Source organism: Arvicanthis niloticus, chromosome 7, assembly GCF_011762505.2.
Source record: "Arvicanthis niloticus isolate mArvNil1 chromosome 7, mArvNil1.pat.X, whole genome shotgun sequence".
NCBI lineage: Eukaryota > Metazoa > Chordata > Mammalia > Rodentia > Muridae > Arvicanthis > Arvicanthis niloticus.
Window position 1 is genome coordinate 71,973,191 of NC_047664.1, and position 26,169 is coordinate 71,999,359.

A 26,169-nucleotide genomic window follows, 5' to 3' on the forward strand; every position below is an offset into this window, starting at 1 on the left:
ATATCACTCATGATTTCTATCCTGTTGAGCAAGCCTTAAGTCTAAATGACTACAGTCAGTTACCATCAAGATATGATTGTCCCTGTTTTACTCTTAGGGTTAGCTGCTCATTGTTATAGCTCCTTGTTTTAGTGGTGTAGATCTGTTGATAGCTTCCCTTCCTTGTCAGCTGACATAGTACTTTTTGCTACCATGGAAGCCACAATGCAGGAAGGAGGTTCTCAGGTTAGATCCAGGTCAAATTGTCTGAGTTCTGTGGTTGAAGCATGTGGTTTCCTCAGCTATAGGGACTTACTTTCAGCCTATAGTAGGAAACTAAGGGAAACTACAGTAGAGTATATTATTCTGGAATCCATGTGGGCTAACCTGACTTATAATTCCAGGGGAAGCTTCTCCTGCCTGACAGTAGAGTTTTTGGTAGATACTCCATGTCTTTGGGTCAGCCTATGTGGCTTATGTTCAATTAAGAAAAATATACACACAAACACACCACACCACACCCACCCAAATACACACACACATACACACACACGTGTGCACACACACACAGAAAGAGAGAGACAGAGACAGAGACAGAGAGACAGAGAGAGAGACAGAGAGAGAGAGAGACAGAGAGACTCACAGGTACACACAGGAAGATAGATAGATGATAGATAAATGATAGATAATACATTTATATATAGAGAGATAATAAATAGATCGTTTATAGAAACAGATGGTTGATAGATGATAGATATAGATAGATGATACATAGATTCATAGGTAGGTAGGCAGATAGTTATCTCCCAGTTAGACCACACATCCTCATTTTTCCCATTTTCTTTTTATGCTTCTAAAATAAAGAGAGGAACTGTAGAGATAGGTCAGTAGATAAAAGTATTGGTTGTCCATCCAGAGGACCAGAGTTCAGTTTGTGGCACCAACATAACACCTCATAGGCATTTATAACCCATTTCCAAAGTATTCCATGCAATCTTCTGGCCTCCATGGGCACCAGATATACATGTGGTCTCATATGTACAGTAGGCAAGACATTCAAACAAATAAAAATAAATAAATAATTAGACATAAAAGTTAATATAAAGTAAAATATTAAACTCTATAAAAATAGATTATAAGAGGATAACACTATATATTATATTTTATATTTATTTTTATAATTCTATAGAAATGTATTAATTTTATAACTTTTCTGGCAGTGATCTACTTTATATTGTGTTTGTTTGCTTTTTGATTTTGTTGTTGCTATTAATTAGAATAAGTGAATTAATCTCAAAATGGGCATTTGATCTCATACTTCATTTCTAGTTAAGTATAACTCCTGACAATTAATGGATATGTTAATATTTACTAATGCTAAGTTTATTTATTGCAAAACTCACTTAGCTGTAAAGAGGTTTGGGGTTGTACTAGAGAGGGAACTACTGTAAAAGTGGTACGGAGGGAGAAAAGGGAAAAACTGAAGAGGGAGTCTTTAATTGGAAAGTTGGAAGAAAAGTCAAATAGAGGAAAGGAAGAGGTACAGATTACTCTATACTGTTAGATTAAATCTCAAAAGTCATAATTTATACCTATCTAGAATGATATAATAGAGGACAAATGTGCATATATTTATCTATGTGTGTACATAAACATATATAGCTACACATGCCACATAAGCAACTCATATTTCACACAAGAGCCTTCACACGAGAATAACAAAACCTTAGTACCAGTCATGAGAAATCTTCCTTCAAACTATAGGTCAGAGAAGTTCGCTTAACTTATAAAATACTGCTGTTCTTTGGTTGCCTGTCACAGATTGAAGGTGAGCTTCTATTATGGAAGAAACCACATACGTCAAACATAGAGCTCAGAGATTTGACCTGAATCTCATCTAAAAGCCCCTTTCCTGCAGTCTATCTCCCATAGTCCCAGAAAATACTGTGAGAGTTGCTAAGACAGGAGGTCATCAACTGTTCTACCTTGTTAAGACATCAAAAACTATAACAATTACCATCATGGTAAGCTCTCCCTAAGGATGCACCCACCGGTGACATTCTTTCTAGGACTTATGTTTACATACACAGGAAAATGTTTCTTTCACCACATGTTAAAGAAGCTCCTCTTTGCAGTAAATAAAGACTATTATAGAAAACCACAATAGGTCATAATGCAGAGGTCATTGGAAACCCAGGCTTGGTGGATACACCAACAAGAACTCCCACACCTAAGGCTTAGGTCACCTCACAGAAGAGTGAACATAAAGAATGTAAGAGCCAGAGAAACAGAAAATCAACAGGGAGACTGTTTTTCCTAGAAATGACAACGATGTTTTACCTATAATAACTCAACAATGTGGTCTCCCAGACAAGACCTAGATAATAGCAATGTCATTGATTTGAAATTCTAAGTTGAAAAGAGGAATATCATGTGTACTTACCTATAGACAAAGAACTACAGGCAACTAAAGACTGCTAAGAGAAGGAAAATTGGACTTTACAGAGCATGAACCCTAGTTGGTTATCTAAAAAGAATGGTCAACCCTAAAATCATATGCCCATAAGTCAGACTTTACAAATTCTGAAACATGTAATTATTTAGTTACACACACACACACACACACACACACACGTACCCACAATAATTAAAGGAAAAGTGGATATTAAATTTCAAGGAAGTTTGGGATGTGTCTGTAAGGGTTTGGAAGGAGAGGACAAGGAGGGGTTGGGAAGGAGAAAAAGGAGGGAAAGTGATGTAATCATACTTTATTAATTTTTTTAAAAAACTAAGTATCATTCAAATGACCGAAAATCATAAGCTTAATTTTCTTTCAAAGCTTGTACTCATAGTTAAATCTAGTGTCAGGTCTATTCACTGAAGTGAATACCCTGTGACAGCCAATTCAATATGAGTCTTCCATACAGACATTAGCTTTTTACCGTATTCAAACATTTCCCCTATGTACCTTTCATTTGCTTTCAGAGGGTTTTTGAATTTGACAAAGACAGTGTTCACTTCATCTGCAAAGTGCCTTCCTCTTGCCCTCCCCCAAATCTCTTCCATTTTCCCTTTCACGAGAAGGATGAGATTTTCATATGCCAGCTTTTCTGTCTAATGGTTCAACCCAGATGGTTCTCATTACAATGTAAACAGAAAGAGCAGAACATTAAGAAGTGATGCACTTATCTGGAAAGCTCAAAAAGTTTGTAGTGTCTTCCAACAGTGTCATCTTGCCAGCTCATCATGCCCTCTGTAAATGACTGTTCTCATAACATCACTTCAGCGATCTTCCTTCTCACCTTGGTGTGACCTCTGCAATGCACAGCTAGTTCTCTCTCTGGGAGAACTAAATGTTTCTCAGTAAAACATGAAGGCAAGGACCTTAAAGTGCTTCATCATTTAAAAATCTCTGCATATACGTGAATATGTGAGTTATCCTGGTTTCGTTTTATGTAATAGTATAAGTAGTTATAGAAAAATTGTTAACTTGAATTAGTATTCTAATTCCTGAGTTTAATAAAAGGCCTCTAAGCAAGGCAACCCTAAGAGCTGGGAGAAAATGTATGTTGAAAGAAGAAAGTTAAATCTGAGAGAGTGGTTTCAACACCACTCAAGGACGAGTTACCACTGCCAGAGTTGCAAGCTGTGATTTTGGGAGATTTTTGTTGTTGCTTCTTCTTTTGTTTTGATCCATTTCTTTATTATTTTTAAGTAAGGATTTTACATTGTGCTCTAATAGTGTTGTCATTGAAACCAAATTAATGAACAGAGTGTGAAGCTGGGTCTTCTAATTTCAAAAGATATATCTGCATATGAAGAAAGAATAAGAACCTTTAGGTGAATTCAAGAAATTAAATAATGTAAAACTAATTGTAGTGTGTGTGTTTGTGTGTGTGTGTGTGTGTGTGGTGTGTGTGTGGTATGTGTGTGTGAGAGAGAGTGAGAGAGAGACAGAGAGACAGAGACAGACAGACAGACAAGGAGAAAGGTAGACAAACAGGAAGAGAAAGAGTGGGTAAGCAAAGGGACAGATTAAGAGAGACAAAGAGAGAGGAAAGAGGAGAGGGAAGAGGGTTGGCATGTGTAGCACAAGTTAGAAAAAGAAGTCCCAAAAATCAGAAGCAAAAACTGCAATAGAAGATATGTAAAATTGTTTGATACCACCTGCTGGCTACTACTAGACATCGCAGAAACAAGAATCTGGTAAAAAAATGTTTTGATTCTGTCTTTAATCATCACAGTGAACAAAAAAAAATACTCAAGTCTTATTCAAATATAATAATGTTCTGTATATTATTTTTAATTTCTATTTATTTATTTATTTTTATATATATTCATTTATTTATTTTTGGTTTTGGTTTTTTGAGACAGGGTTTCTCTGTGTAGCCCTGGCTGTCCTGGAACTCACTCTGTAGACTAGGTTGGCCTCGAACTCAGAAATCTGCCTGCTTCTACCTTCCAAGTGCTGGGATTAAAGGCGTGTGCCACCACCGCCTGGCTTTGTATATGTTACTACCACTGAGAAAGTTACAATTGAAACATAACATAATAATGTTTAGAACACATTACTATCACACTGAGAAAGGTTACAATTATAACTTACAGCTCCTCTACAACTGTCCATTAAAACACTGAATCTTCTATATCTTAGAGACAATCAACACATTTATCATTATTTAAAGCCTACTTATATCATACTTTCTTAATCCACACTTTGTGAGAACACAGAAACAATTGTGGCCTAGAAGGTTCTGTTTACAGCTTGTGCAGCTACAATATGGCCACAGGAATGACATGTTGTGCTTCTGGCTTATATGAGCAGGTCACAGATTTATCATATCCAAAACTCATTTCCCGACTCACATACTTTGCTTCTTAAAGGTCTCTTTTCAAGTGACAGTGACTGCAATCTAAATGACACCAATTTCAGATTTTAGCTTCAAGGGCAGACGCATAAATGTTTTGTCAGCTTGGGTAAATGTACATACTTTTGCTTGAACTGTATGTTTTCTCTTTCCTCTTATGCACTTCCTTTACATTCCTGTCCTTCACTTTTGATAACACATGCACATTCTTGTAATGAATTATTATTGATAATTACTGAATTTTAATTTGTAGTCACTTGTGAACACACAAGTTAATAAAGAGCAAAGTCTCTTGTCTCTGTAGGAGCCATGCTATGAACACTTCCCTTGCATTCTTTTCCCTGAGATCATCTGTGACCTGTGTTGTACGTCCTTCTGTCATTGTCTGCCTTGCTCACTTTACACTCACTTGCACAATCCTATTCCCCAGTAAACAGTATGGATTATAGCCCATCTGTCTTCTCTCCAAAAATGAAAACGAAAGGGAACAGCTACTGGAATGTAGAAACTTACTCCACAGTTATTGAATATATAAATAGCTATTTAAACTGCTCTCTAGTGATCTAGAATGGAAAAGCATACATTTATTAGCATAACATCAAGACACCTATCACTTCTTTCCTGAAATAATCCCCACATTTTGGACACAGTGCAACAAAACGAGAACTCTCCAAGAGATATTAAAATGTGACAACACAGATGTTTCCTATGTACAATTGGGCAAGCTGCTTGATAACCGATAATAGGTTATAAATGCTTTTGCTTTACTGAAGTTTGAATACTTACGGAGCTTGTTTTTTTGTTTTGTTTTGTTTTTTGTTTTTTTTTTTTAAGGTACATATCATTCTATGTAGTTTTAGCTGGCCCAGAACTTACTTTATAGACCAAACTGGTTCAAATTTGCTGTGAGCCAACTAGATCTCCATCAGGTGGAGCCTGGGCTCTCAGATGTATAGCATCACACTCGGCTTTCTGAATGTTCTTCATACATTTGTACTTATTTCTGCTCTTGGGGCTTTCTGAATGTTTTTTGTGGTTTGGTCTGTAATTAGCATTCCTAAGTTTTCAGCCATTATTATCTCAAATATTTATTTTATATTTCTACTTCCTTTTTGTCTTGTGTTCCAACTCTGAATATTTAGGATATGTTGAAGTTGTAACAGTTCTCCAACTATTGTTTCATTTTATTTGTCTGATTGAATTAAGCTGTCTTAACTTTACAATGATATGTACCTAGAAACTCAGTCGTCTTTCTTTTCTTCAGTCAGCTTACTGCTGAGCTTCTTCCTTGAATCTCTGTTTCCATGCTGTGTTTTAATTTCAATGGTTCCTATTGTTACCTTTTTAATTTTCGCTCTATTCTGGGGAACTCATGCATGCACACAATAAAATCTATGTTTCCTTTTGATTATTACTTAGTTACATCCATCTCGGCCTGTATTACTCAGCTCTTTCTTGTCCTTTATGCTTACCAGCAGATCCATTAAATATTAATGGCTGTACCAAACAGTTAAACTTTCCATCCAACGATTCCAACAACTAAATCATGGTTTTGTGTTGGCTTCGCCACTTTTTGTTTCTATTTTTATTTTACCTTCTGTCATGTCATGCAATTTTATTGTTATTATTGTCACTGAGTTGGGAATGGGAACTTAGGTGACCTTGTAGTGCAGGATTTAGTTAATTGTTCTCCTTTAGTTTAAAGTTTGCTGAGTTGTGTTAATAATGCTTGCTGTACTTATAAGTGCCCACTTGCCATGAATTCCAGTGTTCTGTTTTGTTCTCTTATAGATCGTTGGAGTCCAGAACTGCTGTGATTAGCAGCTAAGGGGAGGGCTCTAGATATTCACTGCATCTCTCTGCTAGTCAACCTGTGTCCCAGGTTACAATCCTCACAAATATTTCTCCATTGCCCTAGCTGCTCAAATTGCTACAGCATTCATAACAAATTTCCATGAATCCCTGATGGACAGACTATGAATCATCACCGATTTTGGCTTAAGTCAGAAAAGTTAGATGGGCTGGATAAAGAAAGCTTAATTTTTATCGCGAGGGAGAAGTTCTAGCTAACCAAGTTTGTTTTTCTGAAGCTTTTGATCTGAATGAGGTTTGGGGAAAGCTCTTATATATTAGTTGCACTGACCCTGGTATAATTCTCAGATCCTCTTTGAGTATCTAATAACAGTATCTAGTTAGAATCTATGAACCTGTGATGCTTCAGGAACACTATAGCTTGTTAAGTGTCTCATTCTCACAGTAATGCAGATTCAGTCCTGAGCAATTCATCAAAATTACTATGACAATGTTCCAACCAGCATATGGCTCCCACAGCTTCTCTTCCAGGTAAGAGCTCTTGGCCATGTCTCTCTGAGTTTGCCTGCCTCTTCGCAATTTGGGATGACACTTTGGCTGTCATCGTAGTTCACTGTGAATCCAACGAGACACCTTAGTCTTCCTGTTGTTCAGCTTTGGTTTGTTTTCAGAATAAGAGAGACAGATTCCAAACTCTGCACATGTCAGCACTGAAATATGAAGTGTTCAGCCTCATAGCATTAGCACATGATTTTAAATATAAGACCCCTATTATTAGTCAGATGCCTATCATTCACTTCTGGGGGATTTCATTTTGTTCTGGGTATTCATAGCTGATTTGCAATCAGAAAAGCTGTATAAATGCTTACTAGCATAATACACTGATATTATATAGGCAACCTTTGAGAATTAAAGAGGAGGCAGATGTAAGTTATAGTAAGAAAATGCAAAAATACCCCGTCATGGTCTGAAAATTTAAGTAAGAAACTTAGATATTCTATTGTACCTCTGTGTTCCGATATCTTACTTTTAAGAAACAACCCGTGAAAACAAGTAGAACTGGATGTCAGTGAACTATAACCCGTTAGAAGGTTGATCTATAACTTTTCCTTTGCTGTTTTCAAATAATTATCCAAAAAAGAAAATCCAAGAATTTGAACTGTTTAATAATTATGCTTCTGATTTAATCATTAAACTTGCTTCAACCTCACTTCAAGCCCCAACCCTTAACTATACTTTGTGAAAAGCTACGGACCATAAAATTATTTTAATGCTTTAATGCAACTTTTAACAAAATTATAGTAAGATTGAAAGTGCTAATAAGTTCATACAGATATATTATTTAGGTCAATTTAAAAATCAAAGCATGTAGCAACTCTTAAATTTAAGATATCAAAAGATTTTTCAAGACAGAATGAAATTCATTAATTAATCCACAGTATATTTGAAACTAAAAGTGCATTCATACACATACAGATCCATGGCTATTGTGAGCTCAGACATTGGCAGAGCCTCAGATACCTGATGAGGTTAGGGGTGGGACTCAAGTTCTGCAGTGAGAGTATTTGGGGTTGTCAGAGAATATTTTTCATATTAACAGCAAAGTTAATCAAATGTGTAAGGTATCTTTATCTGCCCCTCACTTCAAACAGAACACCAACTCTCTGAGGACAGATATCTCAGTTTTGCTTACTGTTACTCCTGAAAAGCCCATCAAAGTTTGTGGCAAGCATAACTTCTTTAGATTGAATAAATGAATAAATATAATATTTAATGCAGAGGTATCTACTTTGTGCATAGAGATGTAGAAATCTATAAACATGATGACTATTGCTTTTCCCAGAATTCATTGTGTTGTTCAAACATACCCTTTCTCTCTCTCATACACACACACACACACACACACACCCTCACACACTCATGCACATGCACATGCACACACACACAGAGAGAGAGAGAGAGAGAGAGGAGGACAGAGGGAGAAAGGGGAAAAAGGGAGAGGGAAGGAGATAGTCTTAGAAAAGAGGAAGAGACAGGCAGAGAGATGAGAGTTTACAGATAGTTCAGTAACCACAGATAGATGGAAGGCACACGGGAAAATTCGAAGGTTTTGGTCAAAGGAATCAAGAAGAAAGTATTTTTGTGTTTTGTTTTCATTTGTTAATGTAACATCAACACACCACTAAGATTATCTTTAATCCATTAACTGATGCAATAACTATAATATATAAGCAAGAAAATTGAAATAAATTGAGGTTCAGTATCTTACTGAAAATCAGAGCATTATCAAGTAGTAAATGTAAGACAAAATTCAAATAGCCTGACTTGAAACTCCACAATTCCTTGCCACATAGTTTAAAAAGCTGGTTTCTTACAATATTAGTTATAAATTAATATCATTTTCTAGAAGTACATTTTACTGGTGAAGCCTGTAAGATCTCTATTATGTTAAGAACATAGAATTGTTGGGACAGTTGTAATTGCTTAGGAAATGGGTATCCTTAGGGGAAAAATGAGTTTTAAAGCTGAGTGGGACTTTTTAAATCTTCTAACTGCTTCTGGAGAGTGACAATGGGGTTTAATTGCATCAAAATATAAACATCATTTTAACCTACATAAGATGATGGCTTTTGCGCAGCACAGCACAGCACTCCACAGTAAACCTTTTCACCTGAAAATGGAACTGATGTTTTCTTGGATTGCTGGGCTAGGTAGTGCAAGCAATACATCTGGCATTTGCACTTCCTGAACAACTATAGAGCTCTTCTTCCATCGTCCTTTTTTCATACTATACCTCATTGACATTCCTCTACAAAGGTGATTAAAATATACAGTGTATAGACTTTCAATGACAAACAAAAATAAGCCACATAGAATCTGTCTAATGCAGATTTCTATAGCTTCTGTTTGTTTGTTTACTGTGCTCCTTAGGCCCCCTAGATAAATGATGGATAAAGATGCTGAGAATGCAAACCAAGGATGTAAGAGTCCCATCTAGTGGTAGACTGCAAAAAACCAAAGAATATTGAATTACATAAACGGATTAAAAAAGACTCAATCGTTTTATTTTTCACCTATTCATTCTCCTCTTGGTGGAAAAATTACCATGTGTCATTAGAAAGGAGAAAGGGGGGGGGGAGCAGTTTCTTCTCCATTCTTTCATTGTTTCCACAAATGTGAGAGTCTTTTCAAAATAGATCTGTAATTCTGGATTAATTAAACCTTTGATATTCATGACTGAACTACTCTGTCCTTAGATGTCTCAAAGGACATGATTCAGCTCTTTAATTAGGCATAATTTGATAACGATTTGGATCCTGAAATGCCATCATCACTTAAGACAAAGCTCTTGCAAACATAACCTGCCAACTTCTAGTGTTCCTTATCGAAAGTGAAATTTCCAAATTTTAGCATGGCTCATGGCTAATCTCAGGATTTATGAAATGAGGGTTGTTCAGAACTGTCTGCACTAAGGTATAAAGTTGGATGCACAAATAGTCAGAAGCAGATGCCTGAGACATCTGTTTTCCTTTATCTGATATAGTCAAACTTGGTGTGACTACTCCTGTATTTCACAGTAATATTGTAATTTTTTTGAGTTTAAGATAAAGTAATATGGTTGGCACTATGACAATATGACAATAAAAGAACAGCAAAAAGAGCAAAAAGAGCTCTTTTCTGTACAAACTCCCCACTGTTATCAAATCCATTTTTCCTCCATTCTTGTAAATTGCATTGTCAAAAAGTGTAGGTTGAATGTTGAAATGTTAATCATTTGGGAGACTTTTTGTAGCTCCCAAAGGTGATTTAGCTGGGGAAATATTTTGTTATTTGTGATGAATAATGTATTAGAAAAATTTTCATCACAAAACTCATCCAATTAAAAACTATTTTTTTGATCTAACATTGAACATAACTAGTAGCTTTTATAATATTTATAATGACAACCTAAGAATGCACACTCTTACACCTACCAAGCAGGGGAAGAATCAAACCAGAGAAACTATTGTTCTCTACATTATAATTTCAAAGTGTAAGAACTGTAATTAAAAGATACACTTCAAAACCTAAGTCAAGGTAAAGCCAAAAGATACATCAGATATTTTGGAGGCTTAAGCAGGAGATAACATCCTTCATGACTTACCTGCTCTGCACAATACAGCCTGAGTCAACAAAACAAACAAAATTACAGTGAAAAACATCTTAGATACTTGCAGTCTTTCTCATACATTCTGTAATATAAAGATCTCATAGATGACTTTCAAGACAGAATGTATTGTACAAACCTTTGAGAACATAGTTGATACAACAATCAAATTAGGCTCAATTTATACTGAATTTCTAAGTGCTTTTCTGATGCAAATATGAGTAGATAATTCAGGATAATTTTGCTTTAAAATGTAAACTATAACATTTGGACAGGACAGATGGGAATGTGAAAATCTATTTTACTCTATCAGTCCTAGTCCACTAGTAGTAAAACTTCATCTATGGTTCAAAGCACCCAAAACTCCTCCAATTTCATCTGCTGAAAGCTAACAGAGATGATGAGAATACAGTTCTTAATGTTGGACTCAAGTTCTGACAAACTATCAATAACATGATTCTCAATAGGAATACACACACACATACACACATCTACAGATTGCTGTTTCTGTGATGACCTGATATTGGACAATAGAAAAATAGAATTGGACAATAGAAAAAGTGTAATGGAGAGTTTACAGAAGTTATAGGGCCTCAGAATAGCTCCATGGGTCAGTTTTCTGGTCTGCACATAGGAAGGCAATGTTATTATTTTAACTAAGAAATTGTTTCAAAATTAAACCACAAATAATTTTGATATACTAACCTCAGCAATATAGTATAAGTAGGGTGTTATACAGTGGTGTTTTTAGTGTTATTTCTGAGCTACAAATAAGAATAGCTTAAATGTCTTAAACAATTATGACTCTATTATGTTAAATTTTACAAGGCCTCATCAAAAAACTCTATATTGAGTTTTTTATATTATGCATTATATTATATATATATTATATATTATATATTATATATTATATATTATAATATATATAATATAATATATATAATATAATATATATTATATTATGCATTATATTATGCAAATGAACCAAGTAAACAATAGCATTTACTGAAAGATGACAATAACTTATTAACATTGAGGAAACTTTGGCAGGCCAACTATATTCCCAACAAATCATTTCAGCCCAAACTAGAACTGGAAAGGCTCTCCAATTTTCCTTGCCATGGCTTATTACTGTATTTTGCTTCACTCCCTTTCCTAATTGGCAGTGGGATGGCTGGGATGAGACTGTGGCAGCAGCAGGGAGAAAGGCTGCTGGTGGGCTGGCAGCTTGCATCTGATTAGCATGTGCTGCCTTGTGCCAAAGTCAATTCCGAGATGCCAGGTATGCCTCCTGTTAGCACGCACAGCCGGTGCCTCTTGGAAAACGGAGATTGGGAACAAACTCTGAAATTATCTCTGCCATGTACAGTCTTCGTGTTCATTATTTTCATACCCTGCCACCAACCACACATTCTACTTCCTCTAGCAGCTTCTTGTGAATTTTAGTGAAAATTATCGTTTTCCTGATAAGACTGCTCCAATTCTTTAGCTGCACAGACTGAAGTCTTTACTCATAATGGTCTCATTCCCAGATATCCACTTTTATTTTTTTCTTCCTTCCTTCCCTCCCTCCCTCCCATCCTCCCTCCCTCTGTTTTTGCCATGAAATTCTACAGTGCTCTTTCCTATAGCTGCCTGCTTTCATCCACAGACTTTAAATTAATATGTCCATGGAAACTAACCAGGAAACAAGCTGGGTAAGGTGAGAACTACAGTATTGAGTCTGCAGTAAATAAAACTGTAAGCTTACAGTAGAAATTTACTCTTCACCTTTAATTCAGTCAAGAGGGATTGGTGCAAAAATATGAGTCCTTCTACATTTAAGAAAAATCTTATTTTCCCCTTGTTAAAAATATTAGCACATAAGACCAAACCAACAACCAAAGATCATGCATGGACTGACCTGGGCCCCCTCCACATATACAGCAGATACTCAGTTTAGTCTTCATATGGTCCCTTACCAATTGGAGTAGAGTGGGGGCTGTCTCTGACTCATACTCTGTTGCTTGCATTTGGAACCCTTTGTCCTAGCTAGGCTTCCATGCCTGGCCTCAGTGTGAGAGAATGTGCTTAGTTCTGATGCAACTTGATGTACCAGGGCAGGTTGATGGGGGTTAAAAGGCTCCCCTCTTCCTTAGAAGAGGGAAGGAGGGAAGAGGCATGGCTGGGTAGCACTGGGAGGAGAGGAGGGAGGGGGTGTGATTGTACAGTGTAAAGTGAATAAATAAGTTAATGAAAAAATTAGCACACACACACACACATAGAGATGCACACACGTGTGTAATCAATACCTGAGTTAATTTTGTCTAGCTAACTACTACTACCCATAAGCATCTTTCACAGCCCATGGTACTCAATAGAATTTGCAGATATACTGATATAGAAAATATATGTTGGTCTTGCACTTGTTACTTCATGTATCCTTCTAGCATTTCCCTAATACAGATAGCATGGGTTTCCATTTACACTGGAATCAGTCTAGCATGTACAGAAATTAAATGGATTTTCCTAGCTAGCAATGGAGGCAAAGCAACACAAGCTTTCTTCAGGACGGGTATAATATTCTGTCCACAATGTCATCAGTCTTAGTATTGCTTAGTCTATCAGTAAATGATAGATATACAGATATATGTATGTGTATGTGTGAAGAAACATGTGTGTGTTTCCTTGCTTCAACTCCTCATGGTATCTTTAGTAAACTGCAATAATGTCATTATAAAGAACTTTCAGCACGCATACTGATTTCTCACAAGTTATAACCGGTCTTTCACTTCTACCAGTGATCTAATCATGTGCCTTGTGTGACTATGCCGGGACCCTGGATGCTTTTAAAGATTACATGCAAATGGGTGTGTTTTCAATACATAAATTCCATAGTAAAGAAGATATTTTTAACTTTGCATTGCTTCTTTTTATTAATGATGACTAAATATCGAAGGCACTGGTGATATCAGAGATGGAGGATTAGGTCAATAGTATTCTTATGCAGGTGAGAAGGCCACAGATAAGAGGGGGTGGCCACACAGGAACATTGGTAGCAGATGTTTTTCTGTTTAGCAGCTGAGGGGAAGGAACCTATGAAATTCCAGGTAGGTCTGCATTTAGCTTTTTCATTCTTCTTATTCAAGCTAAAAGCCAGGACAAGGCCAAGCTCAGTTACATGTAAGTGAGATTTAAGACTAGGTCATGAACCTATGTGTTGGTTCCTTTCTCTAAAGCAGGCTCCAACTATCCTTTCTTTCTGAGGAAACATTCAAGGTAATGAAAAACATATAGAGACTGATGATTTGCTGGACTCACCTGTTGTCTAGGAGGATTGCATCCATTCTGAGCACAGGGGCTGTAGCTAAAAAATGAGATTCAATGGTGGTGTTTCTTCGATGGTATGCATTTTCTAAAATCATGCTTCTTACCGATATTAAACTGGCCCATGGCTACTAAGAATGAAGTAAACAGGGGCCAAGAATTGAGTTGAATTAAATATCCCCCATTGAATTGAATTTCTCTAATTGTATTGAAGTGAATTTTGCTACTTGAATTGTACTACCACACTAAAGTGAATTCACATGGCTATAGTCCACACAAATAAAGACTGTCAAGGATTCAGACATGCTCTTCAAAAAACCCATCCTCTGGTGATTGGATATCAAAGAACTTAAATTCTAGCTCAGATCAATTGTTGCTAGATCTCCACAGTTTATGATTCCTCAAAGACTCTGTCTCATGAAGGTGAGTACTGTTAGTCTATTTCAAATGGGCTGGCCGTCTTTTACACATGTCTTGACATAAAGAAGAAAGCTGGGTCAGAAACCAGATAATAATGATTGCAGATACTTACACAGCATTTATCCTATGCTACAAGCATGGTTAATGTTCTGTACAGGCATGTATATGAGGGTATTGTGTAGTGCTATTTCCCTAGGCTCATCTATAAAGATACGATTATTACATGTACAGTTTTATGGATGGAATAAACTAAGGTACAGAGGAGCTAAGAACCCTGCCAGGAGTCACTCAACAATAATAACAAGGAAAGGCCTGAGCGAGATACTCTGTATCTAAAAATTAAGCATTGCTCATCGCTTTGAAACCTTTAACAACTATGTGTTTTAGCTTTGACAAAACATACCAACAAATAATATAGAACAAGGCCATCCAAATCAACTGAGCAATGCTCATATGAACTCACATAGACTGAACTAGCAAACACAGGACCTACATGGTTCTACACCAGGTCTTCTGCATATATATTATTGTTTTCAGTTTAGTTTTTCTATAGGATTCCTGCAAATCATGTATTTTTTTCCTCTCTCTCTCTCTCTCTCTCTCTCTCTCTCTCTCTCTCTCTCTCTCTCTCTCTCTCTCTCATCTTTGTACCTCTCTGTTTTTTATGTGTTGGTATAGGTATGTGCTGGCAAAACATATTTATGCAGGTGTGGATGGATATGGTACATGTGTGTAGAGGCCAGAGGGCAACATTAGGTGACATTCCATAGAGACTTCTTTTATTTACTTTTCAAATATTTAATGTGTGTGTGTCTTTTTCCAACTCCTTTAGTATTGCTTTTTTATTTTATATTTTACATTTAGCACCAACTATTAAAATATTTGTATACTTTTCTAGTCATTTTACATAGTGCATTTTTATATTGGCAGCCTTAACACTAACATATTTCTCTGATTTGGAGTTGAATATTAAGGTATTCATTATACATATATTTAAATGGGTATTTTGTATGGATTTCTTATAAAATCTGCAAATCTATGTTTTATGCTATGAAAACCTTGTATACACATTAGAAAAATATCATTTTCCTTATAATCTGCACTAAACCAATAAACTATAATGTATTTTAGACAACCTATCACATATTTATATAAAACATCTGTAGTGTGCCTCTTGTACTTCCTGGGTTCTGTTTTCCATTACTATGTTGTTATTCTCAATATTCTTCAATATTTTTCTTTGAAAGTTATACAGCCTAACTTTTGAAGCCATTAACATGGCTATTTCTGTCTATTTCTGGAAACATCATGTTTTTTTATTTTAATTTGGTAATTTTCAAAATGGGAAATGCATATCTGAGAAAAAATTCTCTGCATCTCAATTCTGAGAAATAGGTGGTTTTCTAATTCAGTGTTGGCTTTGTTCAGTCATGAAGAGGGCCAATGGCAGAGCTACAGAAGCTTGACTTGCTTCACCACTGGATCCATCTGGTAAGGGAATTTTCTCTGTTTGATGTGTCCAGTTACTTCCTGAACTTATTTCCTTATTCTTAATTTCCTGAGATTGTTTTTATGGGGTTTTTGTTAATTTGTTTCGTTTATCCCTACAAATTCATGCCATCCACATTTTGTAACTTGTTGATATGGCCATGTCATGTTGTTCTCTCATGCTCTGTTTACATTCTATAAAGTTGAGAGTAAAGTCTCCTTTGCTTTTAGGTTTCTGTTTTTATTTTCCCCCTTTGACTGCTGGTTTGCCAATATTTAAAAGCAACAGAGCTTCAGATTCTGGTAACTTAAGCTACTGCCTTTATGTCATCTGCTTTTTATTTCTTCTCTATTCCTATTTACTTCACTCTAGATGCATTTTGTTTAACTGTGTTTCTTTTCTGATCTTACATGGGAATGCATATAATTTACTTATTTGCATCTTTTTCCTTGTTAATACAGATATTAATTACTATGATTTTCCCCTGAGCATTGCTTTTCCTGAATTCTAAAATGATAATCAAGCCTCAATACACTGTGTATGAATGTTCTCCTCTCCATACATAGTCTGATTTCTTAAGTGGCTCACCATTTGTATAGCTGGTTCTTTGAGTATTTGTTTCATTCACACATATTTCCAATTTTATTGTTATTTATTAATTACTGTGTTATTGATATATTTGGAATAAGGTACTTACAATGATTTCATTCACTTCCTACATATTGAAAAGTGATTTGTAAACCCAAACTTTACATCTTCTATATAATATTCACATATACTTTACAAAAGTTTGTAACATTCTGTAGGATAGTGATTCCTTTAATTTTTCTTTATCTTTCTAGTTTGCAATTTATTATTATTCGTTTTCACTACTTCATATCAGTTTCTGTATCCTTGCCCATTTTTTGCTCATATTGTTTCCATTTCTGAAATGTTCTCTTAACTATTTTAACATATCTATACTTTATAAATAAATATCCTCTTTATAATTTTTCTCATGAATAGTTAATGTGGTTTTCTTTCACTTTTTTGGTACTCAGAATATCTACTGATGCTTGGAACAGAACACTTTCTTGCTCTGATTATGTGTAAATATACTGTGAGTTTAATATCAAGGAACTTTTGATTATTGTAAATTATGTTAATATATACTATTTATTTGGTATACATTTATCATGATCATGTAGAACACGTGTTCCAAGCCCTATGTCAGAAAGAATGTGCACCTACTTTTCAAATGACACATGAGACATGCTCAAAACTAAGTATAAGTGTATTGATATATGACTGTGTCATGATTTCATATATACATACACACACACGCATGCACACACACACACACACATACACACACATACACACTATACCAAAAGAGTAAAGCAGAAGTCTCTGTAGTCTACAATTGAGTTGCACTATCAGTGAACTTCTAGACTATATATAATATAATTTTTCACACACCATGTAAAAATATTGAACTAAGTTTGTTTTTGGAAAACAAGCAACTTATAAATCAATTTGCATAAACCACTTCAATTGTTTGTAATAAAATGGAATTAATAATAGCACGTAATATTATTGCAAAGAAATGATGACTGACATTAAATAACATGTGAATAATTTTAAACCGCAATTGTTTCTGTGAATAAATCTTGATTTAAATTTTATCCTCAAAAGATATTTATTCAAATACATATACATTTTAAAATAAAAATTGCTTGCCCATTCTATTTTTGCTTACTCTTTTCTTCCTTTAAGTTTTAGTTTTTTGATACAATATATTTTGATCACAATCTTTGCACTCCCCTAATTAGGTCTTCTTCACCTCAGTACCCATCCAATCTATGTATTCTCCCTCCCGTCTTCCTTTTCCCAAGCCAGTATCTGTCAAATATAAAAACAGCAAAAAGTAAATAAATAAATATTTTTAAAACACACACAAGAAAACCATAAAGAAGAGAAGAGATGAAAGAGATGAGGAGGGCAATAGAGGGGAGAGAAAGGAAGGAAGGAAAGAAGAGAGAGAAACAGACAGAGAGAGAGAGACAGATACAACAAAAAGACATAAAGAGAATAAATCAGTAAGACAAATGGTACCATACCAATAACATTCTAAGGAAACACTCATTTCTAATTGGCTAACCCAAAATAGTAATTGACCCTATTCTTAGAACATACTGTGTTTAGTTCTTTCTAGAACAGTACCATAAAATCTAAAGAATGTTTTACTATGATGGGGTAGGCTATATCTCAAGAAAAGATTATATGTTTAGCTCTTTATATGAACCTGTTTATGACAGGGTGAAATTTTATTTCCTCCTTATTTCTCTGTTTTTTTTTAATTCAGTTTTTTAAAGTTTCTAAATTTCTTAATTTATGGTGGATAAGGATCCTTTTCCCTTACCCTATATTCTCCCAACTGATTTATCTGCTATGTAAATGCAACATCCATAAATTCTGTTCCCTTCAGTAGAATAATGTAAGTGGGAGGAGGGGGTGGTATCAAGTACACCACTTAAGTAGATGATTTTCTAGGTCTCTCATATAAAATCCATAGATTACATTTCTTCATTTCAAAATAAAGCCAAAATAAATATAGAAAACCTAAAAACATGATATCCTCTACTTTACATTTTAAAAGGTCCATTACCTTTTAATGAAAGTAATGAAAATCTAGCTCAACATTTTCCTTGTTTTCTAACTTGTAGAACTGACATTACCTTTGTTCATTAAAAAGGGAAAGTAAGAAAAATTATCGTAGGGAACCTTTAACTATAATATTCTTCTCCTCTGAATTAAAATCTAACAACAACAATTAAAAAAACAAAAACTTCTATTTTCATAGAGATAAGTGCTAAGTGTAGTGTGATTAAACAGAAATTAATAATAAAAAGAACAAACAAAAATGCTTCTAAGTATAGTTCTAGAGTATTTCTGTAGTTTATGCATGTGCTTAATGTGTGGTACTGATTATAGTTTACCATTCTGTTATTCTGTTTTATCATCCAAAAGCTAGAACCAATGTTTCCTGCATAAAGCATAGAGGTGACTAGCATCAAGAGAGAGAAACTTTGAAACAATATGTGCTGTATTGCAGCCTCTCACTCACCAAACACAGTTCTTGCTGGTACTGATTCTCTGTTCAGCCAGAATGACACTTGAGAGAGAATGACAGTCATGATGCAAGGCAGATAGGTCTGAATCACAAAATACCCAATTTTTCTTTTCAAGTGGAAATGAGCTGTCATTACAGTATATTCACCTGGAAGGAGAATTTAAGAAGCTTAAGGAACTGTAATTGTCAACATTCAGAACAATTTGGAAATGGAAGGGATTACAAGAAGAATCCCTGATAAAAAATAAAAAGTAGAAGAAAGAAAAGATCACATACATTTAATGAAATCCAGAAATGCTTTGCTAGAACAAGATTATTTTAAAAAAGAATTACACAGTATCAACTACATTCTACTGCTATGCCCCCATGACATGGTGTACATTTTTCTCTTTAGCTCATGCCCACTCCCCAGCATGATTCTAAAGACTCTGGTAATGATTATCTTATTGGCTTAGGTGCACCATGCTGTGGCAGTAATTAAGTGAACTCCATCCTCCTGGGTCTCCAAAGCACTGGGACCTGGAGTCATCATAGATGCTGCTCTTTCATCCCAGATTTTCACTTTTAACTCTGCCACTGATTCTGACTGTCTATCTGCTTTGCACCTGCTGTAATTTGCTTCAGTCAGTTTTGTCTAATTCTCATACCTTCCATCTTGGGTTTTTTCCTTCTTCCACAATTTTAATTAATGCCAGATGTGAGATAATCAGTCTACACAGGTGCCCTTTTCTTTACTGAGGACAGCCTCAGAGAGGTTTACATGCAGGCCACTGGCAATTACCCAGAAACCAGGGGTTGAATAATCATAAACTATCCACAATAGAAAAAAATTAATGAGAAAACTAGAAAATATGTTATCTCCGCTTTGAAGATAAATGCTAAAGTTGACTGATCTGAGAAGACAAACATTTTTGAGTATATGATACATTTTGTTTTAAGACATGGCTTCTCAAACTTGCACATACATATGGATCGCCTTGGAATCTTGTTAAAATGCAGACCTGCTTCAGTAAAGGAGTGATCTAAGATTATGAATGTCTTAAAAAGCTCCCAAGAAATATGTGTTATTAATCTATATATCTCAAGGGTAAACTGTTTTCAATCATATACATTTTTAATGATTAATTTTATTTTATTTTATTTTTTATTGGATATTTTATTTATTTACATTTCATATGCCATCCCCTTGCCCCATATCCCTCCCTTAGAAAGCCCCTATCCCATCCCCTCTCCTCAGTTTTACTTTTATACCATTTTTAATTACATGCAAGTATTAAGGTCAGTTCTAGGTTGAGGAACTAGCAATATATCCTACTAGATTTGGGGCGGGGAGGCATTAGATTTATTTTTAAAAGATTACTAACCTGTGCTGGATTTAATCGTCTCCTTCCCAATTGACTGGCCCAGCAAATCATACTGATTTAACCTAGAGCCATCAGGGGCAACCTGAACGGAGTCAGAAGCATTGTAAGTCCAAATATAAGTGACTTCTGAGGTTGTGTAAGCATCTGTCATGAACAAGGAACAAATGTTGGAAACACTTGAATGAGTAGCACTAACAGAACAGTTCATCTACAATTGTAGATTCCATACAATCACTGTTTCCTCACAAATTAACATTTAGTGATCGCAGAGTTAGAGGAAAGAATGTCCCTTGAATCTATAACTGTACAAGTATATTGATGAAGAGCATCAAGAGAGCCAGTCACGAGTGAAAAGACTTTCATTGGTACCATTTTGAGAGTTGAGTAAATTTCTATTTCTAGATGGTAACAGACAATTTTTTCCAAGATAGTTAAAACATTTCCTAGGTCCCCAAAGTAGCAGACAAAGACATTATGAAAACAAGCAATGAAGTTACTTACACAATTCATTTTGAAATAGTGACCACCCATGAACTAAAAATTATGATCCAAACATATATTGCTCTTTGAACATTGAACTTATTTAGTTAAGATCTAATAACTTTAGTAATCATGTATAAAGGCATTTTGTTAGTTAGGACAATGAGAACTAATTATAGACATTAAAAATATAACAGAATATTATGTAGTACTGTCACATTATAAATGTGTTTTTAAACATATTCATTTATAAACTAACCAATGAACACCAAGGTACTTGTATAGAATCCCAGACAAGATGAGTATTAACAAAATGGAGAAAGGTAACATCATTGTATTTGAGCAAAAATGGTGGACTTATCAGAAGTGAGCCACCTCTGTAGTTGATCAGTGGTCACACATTTGGCATTAGCAGTTCTCTGTGCTGATATTTCCTTTGCCTCCTGGGTCCTGTTTTGGACCATCTAAGTCTCCCTGTCCCTATGCAGGATGTCTCTTCACAATTACAAATAAAAATAGAGATAATTCTGCTCTATTGTGAGCTTTTGGAGAACTTATTTGTAATTTTGTTTATATGGCTGCTTAGGAAACAAAACTTAGCATGGTAGTGAAGTGACATCTTAACTAGGAAGGAAAACTAGACCAGTTTCTTCTACCATTATCTCTGCCTTCGGTTCACCATGACTCTAAATTAGTTTATTTGTTCTGTTTAAATATTTTGCACAAAATACCAGGGTACTAACATGGCCCTCCTACTGAAATTAGGCTAAGGTCTATCTATTATGAAATTGATTTCCTTTCAGGTATCAGGTGCAACACATTGAATGATAATATGTATGCTTGTCATTATCTGTATGATCTTTAAGTGATATTCGTTATATTTCTTTCTGAATGCTGTTACTAAAATCATTATAAGAGAAGATATTCCTTATACTTATATATGGATTTATGCATCCCCAAATAAATTATGTTATGTAAAACAATTTTTAAATTGGGATTCTAAAAATAGGTATAGATACGAATACATATTTATAAATGTGGTTGTAATACTTTCATAGAGACATATTTATTTGCACATGTAAATTCTAGGTTTTCTAGAGTCTAAATTGCCAATTAGCTAATTTCAATTAAGGAATCACTCATTCTGTCACTGAAAACATTAAATAATAAGTTAGCAATGTAGTTAACTAAGCACTCATTTGTAGATCATCAAGTGGTTTGCTTTGTTTCTCTCATGAGTAAACATCACGACCTTTTCCACAATAGCATTCCCAATGCTGTACAATTGAAAAGACCAAACAACCATTGTTTGAATCTTCTTATTACCACTCACACATAACTAACAGAAATAAAAATTTATAAAAGTGATGATATTCTTATAAAAAAATTATAAGATACATATGGGAAAAGGATATTTGAATAATTTTGTAACTATTCACAATTTTCCTGTTCAATTAGTAACTGAGATGTATATATTACAGTAAATCTGTAAATCCAACAACAGTCCATGAACACATTATAGAAAAATAAAGTCAAATGAAACACTACAAATAATGAAGAAAATGAGTGGTCTTCTATTTGTCTATTTTTAAAAGCATGTACTGCATTTCATTAATTAACAATCTATATGATCTGGTTTATATATTGTTTAGGGTCCTGAGAGGACAAGAAATAGAATGCAATGCAGTGTATTCAGAGATACTTCTTTTCGCTCAGACCCACAAGTGAACCAGAGGGATCCTATGTTGATCAATAAAGCTTAAATGAAGAAGGGAGGCGAGACACATGTTCATCACTTAAGAGCAGGTACTACTCTTGAAGAGTACCAGCATGTGGTTCTCAGCACCCACACTGCTAGGCTCACACATTCCTGAAACTTCATCTTCAGGTGGATCTAATGCCGTTTTTTGCTTCTGTAAACATCTGCACTCGTGTATGTTTACCCCATGCTCCACAAAAGTATTTTTTTAAAAAAGGCAGAAGTCAGTCTGCTTTACAAGTTGCTTTACAAATCCCACTTTGAAAACAGCACTTCACAGAGTGCTTTTATTTAATTTAGTGAAACAAGCTATGTTTGAAAGCTATTATGCATTATACACATGTATATTCAGACTTAATACTCAGTAATCAATAAATATATTCCTAAATCACTTTAGACTACTAACTTTTAACTGAAAATGTGAGTTTTCTATTTCTTTGAGGCTAATGTACAGAATCCCACTATGCTTACATACAAGAACATTCAAGTCAATTTGAAACGTTGAAAACATAAAGATGTAAGGTGATCAGAGTAAAACAGGAATGGATTTTAAATTGTGCAAATACAGAGAAGAGGATTACAGTATTTGAGGAGAATGATAAAGTTCCAGAAATTCAATTCTTTTTAGGGTGATGGTACTTGTAAAATAGATAAAGAAATAACTTCACAATAATGTCATGGTTGCTTCTGACAAAATTGTTCTGCTCCAGCACATTAAGGTTGTTCTCTCACTTCAGAACGCTGTCCACACTGCTAACACAGATGCTTCAATCCTTGCTATACACTAAGACAAGCAAGAGAATGAATAAACTGCTTGTGCCATGTGTCAGAATATGAATGTGAAGGAAGAGAAATAAAATAAGTAATAATTACACAGAGAAAGAATAAGGAACAGAGACTTGTGTGTTAACCATATGCATCCCTTTGCAGAGAAAACTGTAATAATCTCAAGCACCCGAAATCCCATTACTTTGTAACTGCACTCTGTGAAGCTTTTAATTTGAGATCAAACACTTCCAAGCAAATTCATTTCATTTTCAGTATTGAGGCATCTTGCCACTGACATCTGATGTCATAGTAACAATACCTCATCTACTGAAAACACTTGTCCTTCCCATATCATTACTGCTTCTTGCATAAATTCTTTTTGGTGCCAAAGCTTCTCAAGTTTTCCTTTAATGTCACTTATGCAATGCAAATGAGGTTCTCTTCTGCATCTGCTCTGGTTTTCTCAACACTGTGTTTACGTTGTATAACATGATTGACTATCTTAAATAATATTGGAAGAAACACCAGTTTTAAAGAGACGGTTCCCATGACAATAAAGAAAGGCTTGTGGCTAAGCTCAGAGGATACTCTCAAAGAAAATTGAGAACTGACACCTGCTATAAGGACACACAAACCAAACAAGCCAGAACCTCTCAGCAAAAACATCATCCTTAAACATCAGCTGAATCTATATTCTCTCGGTGACCATTCTCTTTTCGTTTGTAGTTTGTGAGAAGATGCACTCTTCTTCAGTCAGTCTTACATTTAATCAGGTTAGAAGTGGGCACTTCTATTTAACAAGAAAAAGAAGAGCCTGAAGCTGCTCAGAATGCACGAAAATGATATGTCAGAGACAGCACAGATTCTAAAAAGGTCAGGGATGAAGGCGTGTTCAGACAGAAGGAGGCTGCCTAGCTGCAATGATGAATTAATCCTGAGCCTGCCTGGAGTGTCCTGTGGGCCTGAAAGGATGACCTGACTTTGCCCTTTCCATTACTCCATGGTGTGAATTCTTCTACTTGACATATCAGATAAAATTCAATGACCTAGAGAATGGCCAGAGGCACAGAAACTTTTAGAAATGTTCTAGGTACACTGAAGACACTCACGTGGAACCATCCAATTTTGCCATCTTCATTAAATGTATTCTAAGGAGAAAAAAAGAACTTCTTCCATCAGGGTAGGGATAGACAGACAACTTTACAGGCTTCATGACTTTTTCTAACCTTTGTAACAGATCAATAGGAATTTGTCATATATAATTCACTCTAAGCTGAATAATAACTTATTTTACATTTTTAACATGCTAGCATGAGGAGAAAATATGAATAAATTATGGTAGTGACTCTACAACAGCCCCTGATTTAGTTTTATGCTCAAACTAAAACATAGTGTTCTTTGTTAGTAGTGAAACAAAAATAATATAAACTCTAAAATAGTACAAAAAAAATAAAATATTTGAGTGAGCCTTAGGAGATTCCAATTAGTTCCTACAGGACAAACATCGTAGCTTTCACTTCTGCATCTTATTAGTTCATTATGAAGCACTGCATAATATGAGAAAAATAAACCACATGATCCAACAGAGATGTTGTCTACTGGTGATGTTGTTGATTCATAAGATGTATGTTTGCTGTTATACTTACAGCTTCCAAATTTCAGTGGGCACGAGTGAGCATCCATTGGAAAATCCTCCAAGTGCATTGGACATTCGGCTTGAACTGTAAGTCTAGAAACCAAAATTCCACTCTTGGTTTAAGTGGATTTGCTAGTCAAGATACATCACTTGATACAGTTTTAAACAGAATTAGAGATTTATATTAGGCTTGAAAAGGTTTAAACACAGTAAAAATAAATTTTATATGTATTTGAAAAATGGTTGCCATTAGCATCACTATAAATATTTAATACCTGATGATATTTAAAGCTTTATTATGGAAAAGGCATCTTTTTTATTATCATCTTATCAAATATAGAGAAAAGTTGATATAATACATTAGGATTCGCTTCCTTAAAGAAATGCCCCTTTTAATATCTTCTGTATATATAGGTAGATATGTATTTAGAAATAGACACAAATATAGACAGATTGATGTATCTCCTAAAAAGTATGTTGTTCACATACGTTGCTTGCTAAATTATAGATACAAGTCCATAACCATCAAAAATATATTTTCCGTATCTGAATATAATATAATAAAGTATAAACACTGAAAATCTGTTATAAAGAACATTTCTAATTACTTCCATTTCACATGAAAACAGAGTAAATAAACAGGAAGTAGATTGAACTCAAAGAAAAATCTTTACTAATTGAGCTGAGAAAAAAGTGGTCATCAGCCAACTCTGGCATAAACTTTTAACACCATTTAAATAGAACACTTTGTGATTGTTCCTGACAGTATATGATACCTGAACTTAATCTATAGGAATAAATGGTTTAAACATGAAGTCATTTAGTCTGTACTAGCTAAGTTTTGCACTATTCAGGAAGAGGAAAAAGAATACCCATGGATCTTTTTGCACTGTAGCCAATGATTATCTAGAAATAAGTCCTCCACCCTTGTATCTCTTGCTCCCACCAGGTACACGAGAAGACAATGTTAATTAATAAAATCTAATTCTTAACTTTGCATATGATGTTATAAGATCCATCAGATGTTTG

The 26,169-nt window shown here is 34.8% G+C and overlaps 1 protein-coding gene across 2 annotated transcripts in view; it reads right to left on the reverse strand.

Annotated features, from left to right (window-relative positions):
* Gabra2 (gamma-aminobutyric acid type A receptor subunit alpha2) overlaps positions 1–26,169 on the reverse strand; it is a 117,597-nt gene that overhangs the window by 18,270 nt on the left and 73,158 nt on the right. For both annotated transcript variants that reach the window (XM_034509296.2, XM_076938622.1), the window contains 3 exons: positions 25,151–25,233; positions 20,498–20,641; positions 19,128–19,280 (listed from right to left, as the gene is read on the reverse strand). In XM_034509296.2, the coding sequence (XP_034365187.1) occupies positions 19,128–19,280; positions 20,498–20,641; positions 25,151–25,233 (380 nt within the window). The remainder of the gene's footprint in view (positions 1–19,127; positions 19,281–20,497; positions 20,642–25,150; positions 25,234–26,169) is intronic.